This window comes from Alligator mississippiensis, chromosome 6, assembly GCF_030867095.1.
Source record: "Alligator mississippiensis isolate rAllMis1 chromosome 6, rAllMis1, whole genome shotgun sequence".
Taxonomy (NCBI): Eukaryota; Metazoa; Chordata; order Crocodylia; family Alligatoridae; genus Alligator; species Alligator mississippiensis.
In genome coordinates, this window is record NC_081829.1 from 65364827 (window position 1) to 65382142 (window position 17316).

The following is a 17316-nucleotide window of genomic DNA, read 5'->3' on the forward strand; positions in this document are numbered from 1 at the left end:
TTCTAAGCCATATTCTGGACTTGAGTCCTTTGAAACTTGTAAACAAATGTAGTTTGTGTAGATAGTGTCTGAGCTGCAGTGACCTAGTTATCTGGTCAAAGGGCTGCATAGAGCTGAAAGATAGACTGAGTTAAAGTTTAACCTGCAGGGACTGTAAACCAACCTGAGGCTGCTGAACCTTTGGAGTTTGATATGATGATTAGAGAATAACCAGAGTGACACGTTGCAAACTCCCCATAATCAAGAAGAACTTTTCCGGGTGACGATCTCTGAAATTGCTCAGGTAGAGTACACATTTGTTTTTTCCACTCTAAGTTTATAAATGAGGCAATAGTATTTTTTGATGCTTTGTTAAAGGATGCTTTCATCATTCTGTGTTCTCATAGGATTTGTAGGGATTGCCTGAAATACAGCTCTTGCTGCAAAAAAACAACTTAGTTTGTGCACAGCAGTATGGACGTAAATTGTGATCCCAACTTCCACAATTCTCAGGTTTTTTTGCTTAATTTCTAAAAATGTCTGAGTTAGAGATGAGCATTCTGGAAAGGTCCTAAGTACTGGACATGCCAAGCTATGGTAGATTTCTGTCTAACATAGCTAACAGCAAATTGCTACAGCAGACAACAGCTAGACACAGCTTTTAACTGTTGATTGGATTTCATGCAAACTCTCCTTCCTAAAAGCACAAAGATGATGTCCTCAATTTTAGCAACCTTCAGAAGGCACGATACGACATTCAAGCAACAGCTTGCCTAACATTTCTGTATGGACAGTGGCGAGTGGATGCCTCTTAAATGAATGTAAGTGACCAACCACGCTTTATTGAGAAATGAGATTGACAGAGGAAAGGGGACTTCAGACAATTTGCTTTTGATTTGTTAAAACACAACTTTCCATAGCTAATCATTAGATACATGATGATATCTCGTATCAGCCTGTGTACACCTCCTGTTGTTTTCTCAATATTCCTTCTTCCCTGTAGAAAGAGTTAATCTGTTTGAGGCAGTCACTTCTCTTAGACATCTGTTTCATATACAATACCTAGTCAAAACAGCAATACTTTGAGTGTTTAATATATTATGATCCAAATAGTTTGTTCCATTCCTCCCCGCCTTCCCACTTCCAAATACACACAGCTTGAATGGCTACATATATGGGGCTGTGGATGACTTTAAAAGTCAATTTAATTTAAAAGCATTTTTTGAGTTTAAAAACCAAGAGAAATGGGTTTATATTCAGAAACTGTTGTAGTTCATTCTTAGGAGGATATTTGAATTCTGGATTCAAGGCAAAGAAACTCAAAAAGCTGAAACAATTGGAGATGAATAAATGTTTAACTGTATGGCCTAAGAAACTCATTATTAAAAGCTCTAGGCACAAGTCTTTTAAAAAAGTAAATAAGATAAGTAAGCAAGCTAAACATTTTTGTACACGCTGTTTACAAGAGAAGTATTAATACAATGAAATCAGTATAGTGGAACCACCATGAGGATTTACTGCTCTTTTGAAGAGTCTAGATGTGGTTTAGGTCTAAGCTTTACTACCCTCCACACATACCAAGCAGTAACCATTTCTAGTGGGACTGTTCAAAGTAAAACAAGGGAATGTAGAAGTGGCATAATTGGACCCTACTGTTGCACTGCTAGTACAGGACCCAGTTCTGGACCCAAACATGTACAGCCAAAGTGTAAGTACACTAAGTTATCCTAACATTTTCTCAGGACTGATCTCAATGAACCTAAAAAAAACAGATACATTTATTTTCTTCAAAAGAATTGGGAAACATTAGTTTTAGAAAGAAATAGAAAACATTACCAAGGCATTAAGTGGGAAACATATGCTTAAAATTCTAGTTGATACTATAAAAAACAAATAAGTACTAAAAGAATTGCATGTTTGCTTCATTAAGAGGTAAACATTTAGTGACTAGTACTCACTCAAGATGTTAATTTCATAAGTGTTTTTGCTCTGGGGACAATTACAAAAGAACTTTAATTAAACATCAGTGACTCAATGTATTCAAACAAGAAATTATATTGATCTACATAGGATAAACACCATTTTGTTATCCTATTCATGGAAACAGTAACTAGGTTTCTCAGAAGAACATTGCTAACATGCAAGCCTGAATGAAAAAAGCAGCTGGGAAGAGTAGCATCAAAAACCTATGTTTTCACTGAAGTAGAAAAATCATTTGCAGATATCAGTTAACTGCATTACTGATCTTAGCATAAAGCATATGTTGCTACATGAGTATTTGGATATTGAGACCCTAATAATACACAGCATATGATAGGAAGATCTTACAGTCTTTCTCCCTGTTCAGGCACTCAAAAGCCAGATGATGGGCTAAATTCCAGGTCTTGTTCAGTATTTTCAGGGACATTCAAATGCCTATTACCTGGGCTCAGTAAGAATTATGTAGCACCGTTCATCCTGTAGTACACTCCCTTTTCTCATTCTCTAAATTAATGACTTCATCCACCAAAACAGGCATTTCTGTGGCACAACACAAGAAGAGCTGAACAACAGTTTAGGAAAGCAAGAATAAAAAATATGACTGTCAGTATTAAAATTATTTCTTATCAACAGTAGCATGATAGGTGGTGAGTGAGGCACGAGCACCCCGCTCTGCCTCAGGGCAGGACAGGGTTGCTGGAATGGAGTTTGTGGGGAAGGGAGGTCTCATCCTCCTGACCCAGTTTCCCTGCCCTCCACCCCTACCTGCCCCTCACCCTGCAGTGACTGGCTCCAGCAGCAGGAAAGAGAACAGAGGTGGTAATGTACGGTGCAGGAGCAGTAGCCAGAGGTTCAGTGTTGCAGGGGGAGATATCAATTTTTGGTGCTAACAACATGGTGTCATTTAAACCCAAACTTTCATTTAAAAGTGATTAACATAAACAACTAAAAGCTTGGTTTCCACTCTTGCATAATAACCAGAATATTTAGGATCAGGGTCTATGAAAATCTTTCACATTAGAGTTTGGTCACTTGAGCAGCTTTTAAAAAAGTGTATTCATAATATCCACCCTCAGAAATTTACTGCAGTCATTAACAGCTTTCCAATGATATGCATTGAAATATTAGTTTTTCCTTTTGGGCACTGTAACTTTTCAAATTTGTTACTAGGAAAGTAACAGCTCCCCTTGATTCCTCTGGCAGCTGCTTTCTTGGTGCTGTCATGCTACCCCAACCATGCTCAGGCTAGCTATAATGCTAAAAATCTGGAAAGAGAAAGAGGAATAGGGTAGGTAGTATCTTGTATTATAAAATGTACTTAGGGGCTAACAAATAGAATTTCTACTACAAATTGGGTGTCACATAAAAGCTAACAGAGGAGGAGGAAGACTCAAACATAGCTGATCACAGAATGACTTCAAGCCATCAATAGATGTGGCCATCAAAAAATTGCAAACATAAGATGATACCCAGGTTCCAGAAAGATTAATTTAAACTAGAATGGGTTCAGAGGAGTCTACTTAGATGATTGTAAAAATAGAGCACTTTCTTTAGGAAAAGACTAGGAAAACTTCTTGTATTTAGTCTTGCAAAACAAAAGCTGGACGGGGAATAGAATTGTCCTGTGTAAATAGATCAGGGATTTAAATAGCAAGAAGGAAAAGCTATTTAAGGTAAAGGACCATACTGGCACAAGAAGAAATGGGCATAAAACTAGTTATGTATAAATTTAGAACATAGGTTAGAAGAAGCATCCTAACCAAAGGAGTGAGGGTCTTGAAGAAGAGAGGAGTAGCAGTAGCAAAAACCTAAATTTAAGAGTGCTCTTGATCAATTCATGAATCTTATGATATGGTGGCTCTCAGAAGAAGGAGCTGAGAAACCACAAGGTGCCCTTCTAGTCTTAAATCTGTACCCTTAGTATTGTAGAATACAATGATAATAATAATCTGCTCTAAAATCACATGCTAATTTTGAGTTATAAATTCAACTGTGGAGATGTTTAAAATGCATTTAGTGGGAGTTTCAGCTTGGAAGATGTCCCCCTAAATGGATGGAAAAGGAAGGGCAACAGCAAAATCTATGCATGGATGATTAGTTGTTTTTATGAGAGCTTGTGAAGAATCACAATAGAAGCCAAGGTGGAGATAGAAAGGTAGGAGTACTCTGTCCTTAATATCTGCCTGGTATCCTCCAATCTTGTCTGCCATTCAAAAACAACTGTCATTATACCATAACAAAAGCAGCCATGAAGATACTACAACCATGCCCTGTTGCCTAATGCCTACCTTTGATAGCATTCATGAAAGGTATTAATTTTCCTATGGTCTAAGTCATAAGACAATTTTCCAAACACTAAAGAATTTCTATTACTGAAACTCCATTGAGTCAGTAGTATCTCAGAGGTACAAAGTTACATAGATTTTGACCATCTGTTAAGCCTCTTTGTTCCTTCTGCTTTAGAGAGTTTTAAGACGCTCGTTCATTCAGCTGTCAAATGTTGTACTTTTGGTAAGTTATCGAACTGAATAAGATATTGTTAACTTTAGTCATATTAATCTAGCATTAGTATAGTCCAACTATAATATCTGCTTATGAAAAAAAACAACACACACTATTATAAAACACTAGTTAATAATAGTAGACTAAGGCTCTAGAACCTTCAAAGGATAAGGGGAAAAACAGGCATCTCTTAGAGACATTTACAGTCAATAATTGCTACCATCCATTTTGAAGATCATTTGTAATAACAAAAATTGTCTTGCTAGTGGTTATGTACAGCTGTATACAGCCAAGTTTTTCAGTTGCATCTAGTGCATCAGACTCTTAATATGCATTGGTAACATTTAATTATATTGTGTAATGGTCAATACAAAGCCTATGTATCACATAAGGCATGAGTACATGTATAATTTGTTCAAATGGATGTTAGTCCTAGATCATCAGGTACTATATAAATTAGCTCAAGATATTATGCCACAAACCTGGGTTTTTGAGCTAATCAAGTGATTCCAAAAGGATGTTGAAATAACTGGACCTTCAGTAAATCATTTACCTTTAGCTATTACAAATCATCAAAAAAACAGTTACAACATAGCTGGCTTTCTTCTGCTAACTTTGGACAAGTAATACAACACAAAACTTGCTATTTATTTTATCTATTTAAAATTTACATCAAATAATAAAATTGCAAATAATCCGGGTCCTCAGAGTAACAAAAGTGCGTATCAGCAAAGAAACAAATGCTATGAAAACATGCAGTAAGTATGAGGCACAGAAATGACTGATTCCTACAAGCTCTGAAGATGGATCCTATCATTTCTTACAAGACTTAAACTTAAAATATTAAACAAGTTGTGACCAGGGGAAGGAAGTATATTAAATCTAATACCAATACATCCAACAAAGTTTTCACAATGATCATAGATCATTAATCTGTTCTTGATAAATTCCTGCCTCATGTCCTTATTTTATGATTGAGCTACTTGATTTTTCCTGGGGAAAAAAATTAATAATGAGTTAAAGTCTAAGTGATAGATAACAAGAGATGTTGCTGTTTAAGTTAAATTTCTCTCACTGGACAATGTTATGCCTTTGTCTACTAAATTAAAAAGCACACCCCGCCCTTTTTTTTTGCCAGAAAACTGCTTCTCATGCAAATATGTCCAGACCATGAAGTAGTAACCCCTTTGTTTTCTAATTTAGTAAGCTAAATTTACTAGGTTTAAGTCCTTCAATATAAAGCAGATTGTTTAGAACTCAGTTCTTATAGCGGTTCTTATTTTTGTTTCATTTTTGAGCCTTTTCCAAATTCTGTTTGTTGACTGAAGGACACTATAACTAGACCCAATATTTCAGTAACTGTCTCAAGTGCTGCCTGCAGAGGTATGCCCATCTCTCCTCATACCTACATTATATCCCTGTTTATATACTCCAGAATTAGATTAGCCCTTCTAATCACATCACTCATGCACTGTGGCCTTACCATGAAGTGATAATGTTAGTTGCAAAGACTTATTAGAAAAGGATGCATACTGTACAGCATGCTTTAGCTTATTGGAACCTAGGATGCATTGTGTCCACAAAACTCATTCTCTGAACAGAGGCCCACCCCAAAACTTGTGATATTTAAGTAGACAAACACCAACTCATTCAGGAGTTTATTAAACTTTATAGATTATCAGGAAATGTTTTATTTAATGACAGCAGCAATCAGAAGAAACTGTAACAGTAGGTTTTTTTCTACGTCATGGCAAGGACAGATAAAAGTAACTTGAAAAGGTCTGTTGCTGTGGAAACTCATTTATGCAATAGAATGCAACAATTCAGCATCATACAATGCCAAATACTTCTCGCATTGCTCACACGATTAGACATCGATTCCAAAAGGCCTATTTATGCATGTAAAACAAGTGAGATTTGGACTATAAACTGGATGGACACAAAAAAATGCTTGCAATACATAGTAAAAAAGATGGTCCAAATGCTCATCTATACACAGAAGCATACAGAGAAGTTTCCTGGCAAGGTGGCCGGGAGTATTTGACCTTCATTCCAAGTTGGTTTCCTAACATAAATTACACTGCTTCCTGCCCTGGGAGTTTCAATTGCTAATGGCTTCAAAGGGCCAACATCAGAAGAAACTAATGTGCTATAAATATACCCAAACTAACTTTGAACAAGTTAGCCCAAGTTCCAGTAACGTTGTAGTCACTGCAGCAGTGATCAGCGTTAGCCAGTTTTCCTAGAAGGACTGCAGTGTCATTATCCTTCACATTGTCAGCTGGTAAAGAATTCATGGGTTCTCCACTGCCCCTGGAGAACTCCCAGGCTCTGAAGAGGTTATCATGGGGTCATTAAACTGGCTTTAAGGCCATTCGTCCCTGGTAACACATGATACATTATTGCAGTGTAATTGCCCCTTTAATTTGTACTGTTACATTAATCTTCAGATATTTAAAGGAAACTGCAACATATGGTAAAATAATGGCCTGCTCTATGGACCCCTGAAGTCAATAACAAGTTTTCATTGGATTTAAACGGTGTATGATCATGCCCTGAATTACTGGTGAAATCACAAAGTAGTCATAGCAAAAATAGGGGGTCAAGATTTCTCTTGCTGGTGCAAGGAGAACACAAGTTAAATTTCATAGTACACTATTCCACATATGGTTATTATGAGGAAGCATTAGTGGTAGCAAGAGATCAGTCTGTTCTGGGAGTTCTCTTTGGTCAAAGCCAATTTACATAGGTCCCGTCCTCACTTCTAAGTAAGCATCCTCCATCAGTCCAACCTCCCACTTTTTTAATCTCTACTGGTTTCTTTCCAGAGGTGTTATTCCTCAAGATAGCAGAGGTCTGCTGCCACTTTTCCTCCCCCACTTCTACTCCAGCCTTTTCCTTTAATGAAGCCATATGCCAAGTTCAGTATCTCAAGCAGCCAGCATACAATCTAAACCAACACTAGTCTTAGGCATTTATTAGTAACTTGGAGGAAAAAAAACCCTGTGGTACAAATTGTTCAAGCATTGCTTTCTTTCCAACATTCTTACATTATTTTGTTGAAGGAGTCATATTTATGTCTACTTGGCTTAGTGCAGCGCTCTGCAGATATACCCAAGCTAGTTCTGAACAAACTAAATCAAGTACAGGCAGTCCTCAGACTTATGATACAATTGGTTCCTGAAAACCACGTCTTAAGTCAAAACGTTGTTAATTGGTACCAATTTTCTCATAAGAAACAATGTTATAAATAGGGGATTGGTTCCTGAACCAATGCCCAATACCCTATTTTCACCAAAAATACCCTAGTATTTTGTACTCGATCAATTATAAATGAGTAATATAGCTACATTAACATATTTATATTGTAAATAGCAATTATATTGATTTGGAAGGACTTCTTTGAGGTGACTTTGCTTGACTTTTTGAAAGGCTCTTGGATGGACTTTTTGAAGGGTTCTTAGCTGGAATCTTCTCAGGAATCTTGGCTGCAGGTTTTTCTGGAGTCTTGTCTGCTTTCTTAAAGAAAGTGTCCAAGAAAGTTTGGACAGATGTTCTCCAGGGAGATGAGTGACACAGCAAACTTGTTTGCTGGCATGGCATTGCATCGGTTCAAGCGTTGTAAAGTCAAAACTGGTGTTGTAAAGTTGAAACAGGGTGTCAATCTATAAACACTGCAAGTGCGAAACATTGTAACTCAAAATGTTGTAAGTCGAGGACTGCCTGTATCAGAAGCAGGGTAAGCAGAATGCCTTACCTTTTTCTTTGGCAGACAAGGTTCTTTGCATAAATGTGATATCTTTTATTAGAACAAGTAAATAGTTGGGAATATTGTTCTTTGCAAGCTTTTGAATACAAAAATCCTTCTTCAGGCAGAGGGAGAGCTGATTATCTTTTTCTTTATATATGAAGTATTTTGAAGACAAAGATTCTTTAAAGCACACAGTGGTATAAAATTAGCTATTCAGATTTAAGATTCTGCCACTGAAAACTTTTAGGAATGTTACTCAACATGCATTGGTGACATCAATATTCACTGGCCCAAATGAATTATCACTGGGAAACCAGATATGCTGCCCAAGCATAGGCTTGGTCTCTGTTGCTCTTCCCTTTTTATGCCCTTGTCATCCGGAGTTTTGGGAATCAGTATTATGGTTATGCAGATTATGACCTGTCCTCTCCCCTTCTGGAAGATAGCCATCAGTGATCATGCTGCCCTGGGGTCAGACTCAAGAAGCAATTCCCTATCACCCATCAGTTAGAGAGCTCCATTGAGGTGACTTTGTAGCTGTACAGCCAGGGAGCTGGAACACCTGTATGCCTCCATATAGTGCTATATTTTTTTGGAATGTTTTAGCATTACAGATGGACACCTGTCGATAACCTTTCAATGCCTTTAATGAAGATTACACTTCTATTTGGATTTTTCAGTGGTAAGCAAATCAAATCCCCTTATATCGTAAATAAACAGAATTAAACTGCAAATTGGGACCAGATACTTTAGGGCCCACCCTAGATTACTTGAAGTCAGAAATGGATTAAAAGCAAATGAGATTTGCAATTCCCACCTACAAACTATACTTAATGTATAGTTATGGGAAGACCCAAATGACTTGGTAGCACCAGAAGAAATTAAGACTATGCATAGATAAAATGCCAATATTCTCTAAGAGCAACTTGAAGATAGTTTTCAAATATAGGATGGCTTTGTACCTGGTTAGTAGGCCCCAGTCCTGTAGTTGGCTGTTCAGTTTCAACTTCAGTTAAGTTCAGTGGGAACTGCAGATGCAGAACAACTCATGTGAGGAGTTTGAGTTTCTGCCATTCACACAGATGATTATGGATGGCAAGAAGTATTTTTAGAAAGGAAGCTTTGCTTATAAAACCATGACAAGTGGCAGCTGGACTGAAGGGTGAAGGAGAGGGTGTTGTTTAAATTCCTTTGAGTAGTCGTCAATCAGTTGATTTCTGAAACAATAGCTCATCACCTGCTACTTTAGGCACTTCATTTTTAGATAAAAAATTAGCCAAACGCATTTCAACTAATCCTGACTTGTATTGGTAGGCAGGGTCAGAAATGTAATGACCATGAAAAAATTATCATTGCAATGGGCAACTTCAGTTATAAATGCCAAGAAGCATCAGATGTTAATTCCAACTAACATTTCTGCCCTGTGCCATTGGTCTCTAGAAGGAATTTTTCATTGACTTCATTGGGAACAGGAAAACAGCCTAAGGTAGCAGCACATAAGAGAATTATCATGTCAGATCACTGAGATCAGGCATCAGCTAGACTGGAAACCAGGCTGGGTACAGACATGCAAAAAGTCCAAGGCAGAATTGATCTAAGTTGTATGGCTTTCAGCAAGCAATGTAGTTTGAAGACTGCAAACAGAACACACATCCACCCTTTGGTGGTGGGAGAACATCTTAGACCAGGATCTGCTATTTTTAAGCCAGTGTATGTGTGCTGAACTTCTGTTCTGTTACAGTTATAAACCAGTTGTGTGTGTCAAACTTCTTTTCTGTTTTGGGTATAGACTGGTTTCTGATCACTTATACCAGTAAAAGTGTAATGTCTGTACCTGGTCCCATTAAGCAACCTCCAAGCCTCAGCTATAAAATACATCTCACAGCTTCACTCTGAACTTCTTAACAGTTATAATAAATCCTCTCAGAAAACTGAATTCTAATTTTAAAACTATTTAAAAAAGCAAAGAGCCTGAACACATACTTACAAAGCTCCCAGATTCTATAAAAGTAGTACAGGTCAGTCGCATCTTATGCAGGGGTTACGTTCTGAAGTCAGTACGTAAGGCGAAAATTGCGTATAGTCAAATCGCGATTACTATGCCAGCGATTTGACTAGAGGTGACTGCCTCTGCCTCCAAAACCTCCCGCCACCACGGAGCCATGCTTAGAGCTGTGCAGCCGGCGGCAGTAGCGCAGCACGGGGTGGTGGTGGGGATGGCTGCGTGCCACCCGGCCACCACCATGCTGCGGCTGCCACCCGGCGGCCGGCCACACAGCTCTGGGCACAGCTCAATGGCAGCAGCAGGAGGTTTTGGAGGCAGAGGCAGTCACCACTGGCAGCGTGGTGGTGGCCGGGCCTCCAGGTAAGCGGCAGCACTGCGTGCAGACTCAAGTCCCACCCCGCCCTCCTATCCCATGTATAGTTGAATTTGCTCAAGTTAAATGCACGTATGATGTGACTGACCTGTGTTATGCTTATAGACCAACCCTATTATTAGGCTTTGGTTTATTTTTTCAATCTTTAATAAAAGAATGAATGTTTTCAAAAGTCCTGTTAAATCACATAGTCCATCCACCAGCCAGGGCACATTAGTCTTAATTACTGAATTACCACATTTCCTGGAAAGCACAACCAAATGAAGCACATCCAAAAAAATAGAGATAGAAAGAGAGAAATCACCCAAGAAACAGGGGAACAGAATGGATTCCTCAACTAGCTCTAAAGTATGCAACAAATAATTCAGGTATACAATTGTATAAAAACTATTGATATTTATTGTAGACAGTGAAAAGTATATAAAAATCTAGTAAGGAAGCAGATTAAAAGGCCAAAATAATATGACCCAAATTAGCTGAAAAGAAGACCAAAATGTTAGTAGAAGATTTTGAAAGCTGGGTAATTTGGGGACTTACTCATAAAATCTTTAGAGCTCAGTTCATTACAGTTGGGTGGCCCAGTTTCTACTGAAAAATCCTCAAGGCCAAAGTCTGACATAAGTTGTGGTCAAGTAGCCTTTTTATTTCAGTTATATCAATGGATATTTCACATGTGTATCTGATAGCAACATCTAGCCGATACATTTACTTCAGGAAAAAACCTCATAACTTTGAGATTTGTGCAATAAGCTAAATGTAGAATACATTAAAAGCAGACACCACTATCTAAATGCCTCATAATTTAGCAGGGTATCAAATAGAATAAGTGAGGGTTATAATTATAGGGAGAGTCAAACCAGACAGCAAATGACCAAAAATACCATTTTCTGAATGAAAAGAGTGTTTTCCCCCTTTAAGAAAGAAATAGAGTAGTCATAGCTGTAGTTCAACATGCAGTTAATTTTCACACTCCAAGACACACTGCAGCAAAGGATTTTTACTCCAATGCTTTTCAACCAGGGTGCCACAGGTGTGCAAACAGAATTCACAAGATAAACCCAAACTCACATAGGAATCCAGTGTAAAAAACGTTCTAACCTGTTGTGGGGTTTCCGAGTTTTTTTGCAACAAAAGAACTGCCCTACTATGTTTTTTGTAGTAAAAACAAAAACAAAGTGAAACAAGTGAAAGTAAAAGTTCAGCATTCCCCAAATGCCAAAGAAAAGGTTGAAAACCACTGTCTTAATCCTTCAAAGGCTTTATACGTGTGTTTTTTTTATTCACAAGAGTAGTCCCCACTTCAAGTTAAGCATAGGTCTTCACTGAATTTAAAGTTTAAGAGGCTTTAGCAGGGTCCTTATATGGTAGTATCCAAATATAATTGCAACCAGGCAGAAGCTCAAGAAATATAAACTACTTTTACACAATATATGGCTTTCAAATTAATTCTGAGAAAGCTGGATTAAAAGTTCCACAGCACTTCAAAGGCCTTCACTGTGAAGTATGAAGGGTATGGTTCAATTTTAGCTTAAATTAAGGAAAGCACATGTTATTGTGAAAAAACAGAAACAGTTCACTGCTTCACTCTTTGCAAGAAGCAGCTTCTAGCATTCACTCTTTGTTCTCTCTAGGTGCTGGTGACTAGTGCCACATTAAGTGGCATAGCAGTAAGGTAGCTGTTCCCTACTTCAAAAAGCTAGTTCTCTACAATGAACCACAAAAGATGCACTACAGCAAACAGAACAGATTAACATTAAAGCTATGCAGTATTATTTATATGATTACAAAGTATTCCAGAAAGTCAAAAGGGCAGTTTTTTCTTTTATCTTTTTGGTTAGTCCTACAAAAGTCTTCATTCTTCCTTTGTCTCTGAAGAAGAAAAGCTTAATGAGCCACATTTTAGACATACGCAGTTCTACTAGACTATTAACTGAAGGAAACTACAGAACAATTTTGTAGGCCAATCAAAAATTGAGCACACATACCTACAGCAGAATGGTACCAAGTCATAATTAAAGCAACAGACTTACACAGCAGCCTTTCCCTTTGCATCTTTCCATTCCTTCAGGCTTTCTTTTGATTACATCAGGGACAACACAACATCCCTTCCTTTTTCCTACCCTTGTTTTTCCTTATCTCTTACCTCTTCCCCCATAGCCCTTCCTTCTGTGCCTGCAGAATGCTCACACTCAGGTGCAGCCAGCCCCTGCACCCACACAGCGGTACCCACTTTCTCCCACACTTACACAGTTTACCTAGTCTCACTTACTCTGTACCCTCCCATCAAATAAATTTACTTCCTCTAGAACAGAAATCTGTTGTTTTGTCCCTGCTTTGCTTTCAGTTATGTTAAAGGTAGTCCTGCCTATTGAAATTGCCTGATGGTTCTTTGCAACAAACATTTTTAGGTTTGTAACTTTGCCAGACTAACTGCTTGAGCTGAAATGTTCCATGCCAGTTGTCTATCTTAACCTAAATGTTTTTTTTTAATTAAATAGTTCATCTATTTCCCTGATAAAGGCTGGGGGGAAATACATTGTTTTTCAATGTTAGAATTATGGTAATCTTTTCTTTGGAGCAGGAACCTAACATGTGGCTGGGAAGTATGCCTTCTCTGTCAGGCATGTGTGTTTTTGTTGTCCCTACAATAATATGACTCAATTTCATCAAGTTTCATAGATTTCATAGACATTAGGGCTGGAAGGGACCTCGGAAGATCATCGAGTCCAGCCCCCCGCCCAAAGGGCAGGAAGTCAGCTGGGGTCATAGGATCCCAGCAAGATAAGCGTCCAGTTTGCTCTTGGAGGTGTTCAATGAAGGCGCTTGAACAACCTCCGGTGGCAGGCTGTTCCAGACCTTGGGGGCTCGGACAGTAAAGAAATTCTTCCTTATGTCCAGCCTGAAACGATCTTGTAGTAGTTTGTGACCATTCGTCCTCGTCATCCCTTGGGGTGCTCTGGTGAACAAACGTTCCCCCAGATACTGGTGGTCACCCCTGATAAACTTGTAGGTGGCCATCAGATCACCCCTGAGCCTGCGCTTTTCCAGGCTAAAGAGCCCCAGGGCTCTCAGCCTGTCATTGTAGGGTCTGCTTCCCTGACCTCTGATCATGCGCGTGGCTCTTCTCTGGACTTTCTCAAGCTTCTCCACATCCTTTTTGAATTGTGGAGCCCAAACCTGGACACAGTACTCCAGCTGCGGCCTCACTAAGGCCGAGTACAGGGGGAGAATGACGTCCCGGGATTTGCTTGAGAAGCATCTATGGATGCAAGCCAGCGTTTTGGTCGCTTTACTAGCCGCAGCATCGCACTGCAGGCTCATGTTCATCTTGTGGTCAATGATGACCCCCAAGTCTCTTTCTTGCATAGTGCTAGCCAGCATAGCACTGCCGAGCCTATAAGGATGCTGCGGGTTTTTCTTCCCAAGGTGGAGAACCTTGCATTTATCGGCGTTGAACACCATCAGATTCTCATCCGCCCACTTGCTGAGCCTGTCCAGGTCAGCCTGGATCATCTGCCTGTCTTCTGGTGTGGATGCTTTGCCCCAAAGTTTGGTGTCATCGGCGAACTTGGCCAGTCCGCTTCTGACTCCAGTGTCCACATGATTAATGAAGATGTTGAACAGTATGGGTCCAAGGACAGAGCCTTGGGGGACCCCACTGGTCACAGGACACCACGATGAGTGACTTCCATCAATTACTACCCTCTGGGTCCGACCCCGGAGCCAATTTTCCAGCCAGTGGATCGTGGAGGACCCAAGGCAACAATTGGCCAGTTTCTCCAAGAGACGATCATGGGACACCAGATCGAAGGCTTTTTTGAAGTCAAGATATATGACATCAATCTCATCTCCCTTGTCCAGGTGATAGGTCACCTGGTTGTAGAAGGAAATGAGATTGGTCAAGCAAGACCTACCCGCAACAAACCGTGCTGGCTATCCCTTAAGATGTTGGCATCGGCCAGTCCATTAAGGATGGCCTCCTTAATAAACTTTTCTAAGATCTTCCCCGGGATAGAAGTCAGGCTGATGGGCCTATAGTTAGCCGGATCCACTTTCCTCCCTTTCTTCAAGATAGGCACCACGTTGGCCTTCTTCCAGTCTTCGGGCACTACACCAGAGCGCCAAGAGTTTTCAAAGATCCGCGCTAGAGGCTGGGCTATGATGCTTGCCAGCTCCTTGAGTACCATGGGGTGAAGATTGTCAGGGCCGGCTGACTTGAAGGTATCCAGCTTCTCAAGATGTTCCTTCACGAAGTCAGCATTAATGGAGGGCAGGGGATCACCCTCACCCGGACTTCCCGGCCCAGTAGCGGGCATGGGCGTCCCATGGGGCTGATGAAAGACCGACGCAAAGTACCTATTTAATAGGTTGGCTTTTTCCTGGGCGTCAGTTGCCCCATCTGGTTCAGCAGGGGTCCAATGTTGCCCCTGCTTTTCTTCTGGCTCCCCACATATCTCAAAAAGGACTTTTTATTGTCCTTGATGCTCAAAGCTAGTTGGAGTTCAGTTGCAGCCTCGGCTTTCCTGGTATGCTCCCTGCAGGACCGGACCAGTGCAGAATAATCCTCCTTGGAGGTGACTCCCATCCTCCATCCTTTGTAGGCCTTTCTTTTTAGCCTCAGGAGGTCTGCTAGGTCCCTGGAGAGCCAGGGGGGCTGCTGTGCCCTCTTGCTGCCTTTCCTCCGAGATGGAATAGACTTAGTTTGTACATTGAGGATCGCTCCCTTGAGGAGCAACCACTCTTCTTGAACTCCCCTCTCCCTGGGGTCATGGTCCCTTAGGGCCTCACTGACAAGCCTCCTGAGCTTGTCAAAGTCGGCTTTCTGAAAGTCAAGGACTTCCGTGTTGCTGACTGACTTGCCAGCTTTTCGGCGGATGGTGAAGGTGATCAGCTCGTGGTCGCTGTCACCCAGCTTCCCATCGATCACTAGGTCGCCAACTAGGTCATCCCCAGTAGCCAGCACCAGGTCGAGCAGCGCTTTGCCTCTCGTTGGCCCATAGACTTCTTGAGTCAGGTAGAGGTCATCCACGCACGAGAGGAATCTCTGCGACCGCTCAGATTTTGCTGAGCGATCCTCCCACGAGATGTCTGGTTATAAGTTATAAGTTTGCAAAAACTTTGCATATGCCCAGTAGACACTAGCTGGATCTTAACAAATAAAATCTCCAGATTACTCTGAGTACGCTCAAGAATATCACAGCATTTGTTGCTGACCACACCATGTATCTCCTATTCCCACAAACTGATAGACTATCCTCTAACCTAGGCCTATAAGGGGTCATATTGGCCACTTCCCTGTACCAGGTGTACCTTGAGCAGGACACCTGTTTTCCAAGTACTGTCAAGGACCCTGGCAACATAAGGGGGAAATTTTTGATTCAGAGATTCAAGAGCCTAAACTAGGATGTGATGAGGAAGGAGGGGCAAGGGCAAACTAGCTAGGCTCCTGGGGCAATGATGACAAAGAGAGGCAGAAGCAACTTCTGTTTGCCACCCTGCAGCAGGCACAGTTATGCAGCTGTGGCAGCTGTTGTAATTTTTCTGCACCACTTTCCTTCCCCCACCAAATTGATGCCCAGGGATGCTGCCCCAGTCACCCCACCTTACTTATGCTACTGAGAGAAGGACAGGATAATAACAGGAAACAAGGAGGTCATGTGTAGACACTGAGTCTGCAGGCTGACAGAGGGCAAAGATTGCCAGATCAAGGAGATAGGACTAGAAGCTATAAAGAGAGACTGGTTGGAAGTGAGACAAGACCAGAAGCCAAAGTATGAATTGTAACTGGTAGGGCAAGGAGATTCAGAAGCAGTGGGGCCTAAGGGGACAGGAAACAAATCTGGGTAGTAGTATGGGATTCAGAGGGAAAACTGGTACTATCTAAACAAAGATCAAGATAGAGTCAGAGGAGATGAGGATACTCAAAATAGATTTGAAGCTCAAGGGCAAAGACTGGGACTGGCAGCTAGGGAAGACAGGGAAGATGAAGGCAACTAACTACGGAGCAGTATAGGAAATTGGGAATGGCTGAACAGGGGAGTGGGAACCAGGGATCATAGGTCACTATGAATTAGTGAGCAAGGAGACTGGATGTAGGGAGCACTGGGACAGGCAATCTAAAAAAATTAGGCTAGAGTTACTGGACAAAGACTGGTACTGGAATTAGAAATCTCAGAACTGGAGCCTGAGATCAACTTAGTGAGGAAGACAAGACTGTGACAAGGAGCCAAATGCAGTAGAGGCAATACAGGGATAGGTTTATGAAGATAAAGCAGAAAGGATTGAGTATAGTAGTAAAAGAATCACCTGTAATGCCTAGATAACAGTCTCTTCCAGTATGGAATTCAATATCTCCAAATCTCACCAGTCATCTGTCAGCAAACATCTGTGAAACTCACCTGCAAAGTGCCCTATCTTCTTCTACTGCTTATCTCTACAGAATGACGTCTTACTGCTTTCACTTATACGTGAGCTCAAGTAGGAAAGAGCTATGCTTTAGAGCTACAGCTTCCAATACTCTTCATGACCAATGTGAGTTCTAGTATGCTAAAGAATAACATTTCTGGGCTTTGTTTGCTTTTTTATAAAAAACTAGGAAATCGCACACACCAGCTTTCAAAATCAAGCACTCTGAAGTTAGAAAGTGCCACAGTTAAGGTTGCATGTGTGACTTAATTTGGCTTATGATATATGGTATTTAATTAAATAATTACACACTATTTTTCA

General features: G+C 40.5%; 1 protein-coding gene across 3 annotated transcripts in view; it reads left to right on the forward strand.

Annotated features, from left to right (window-relative positions):
• Window positions 1-211: 211 nt before the first annotated feature.
• The window catches only part of A1CF (APOBEC1 complementation factor), a 78204-nt gene continuing 61099 nt past the window's right edge, over window positions 212-17316 (forward strand). For 2 of the 3 annotated variants that reach the window (XM_006275910.4, XM_006275911.4), the window contains exon 1: window positions 212-283. Coding sequence is in view for 1 of the 3 variants with exons in the window: in XM_014607846.2 (XP_014463332.2) it covers window positions 795-800 (6 nt within the window). In the remaining 2 variants the exon portion in view is untranslated. Of the gene's footprint in view, window positions 284-709; window positions 801-17316 lie in introns of all 3 variants that reach the window. The other variant, XM_014607846.2, reaches the window with a different exon arrangement.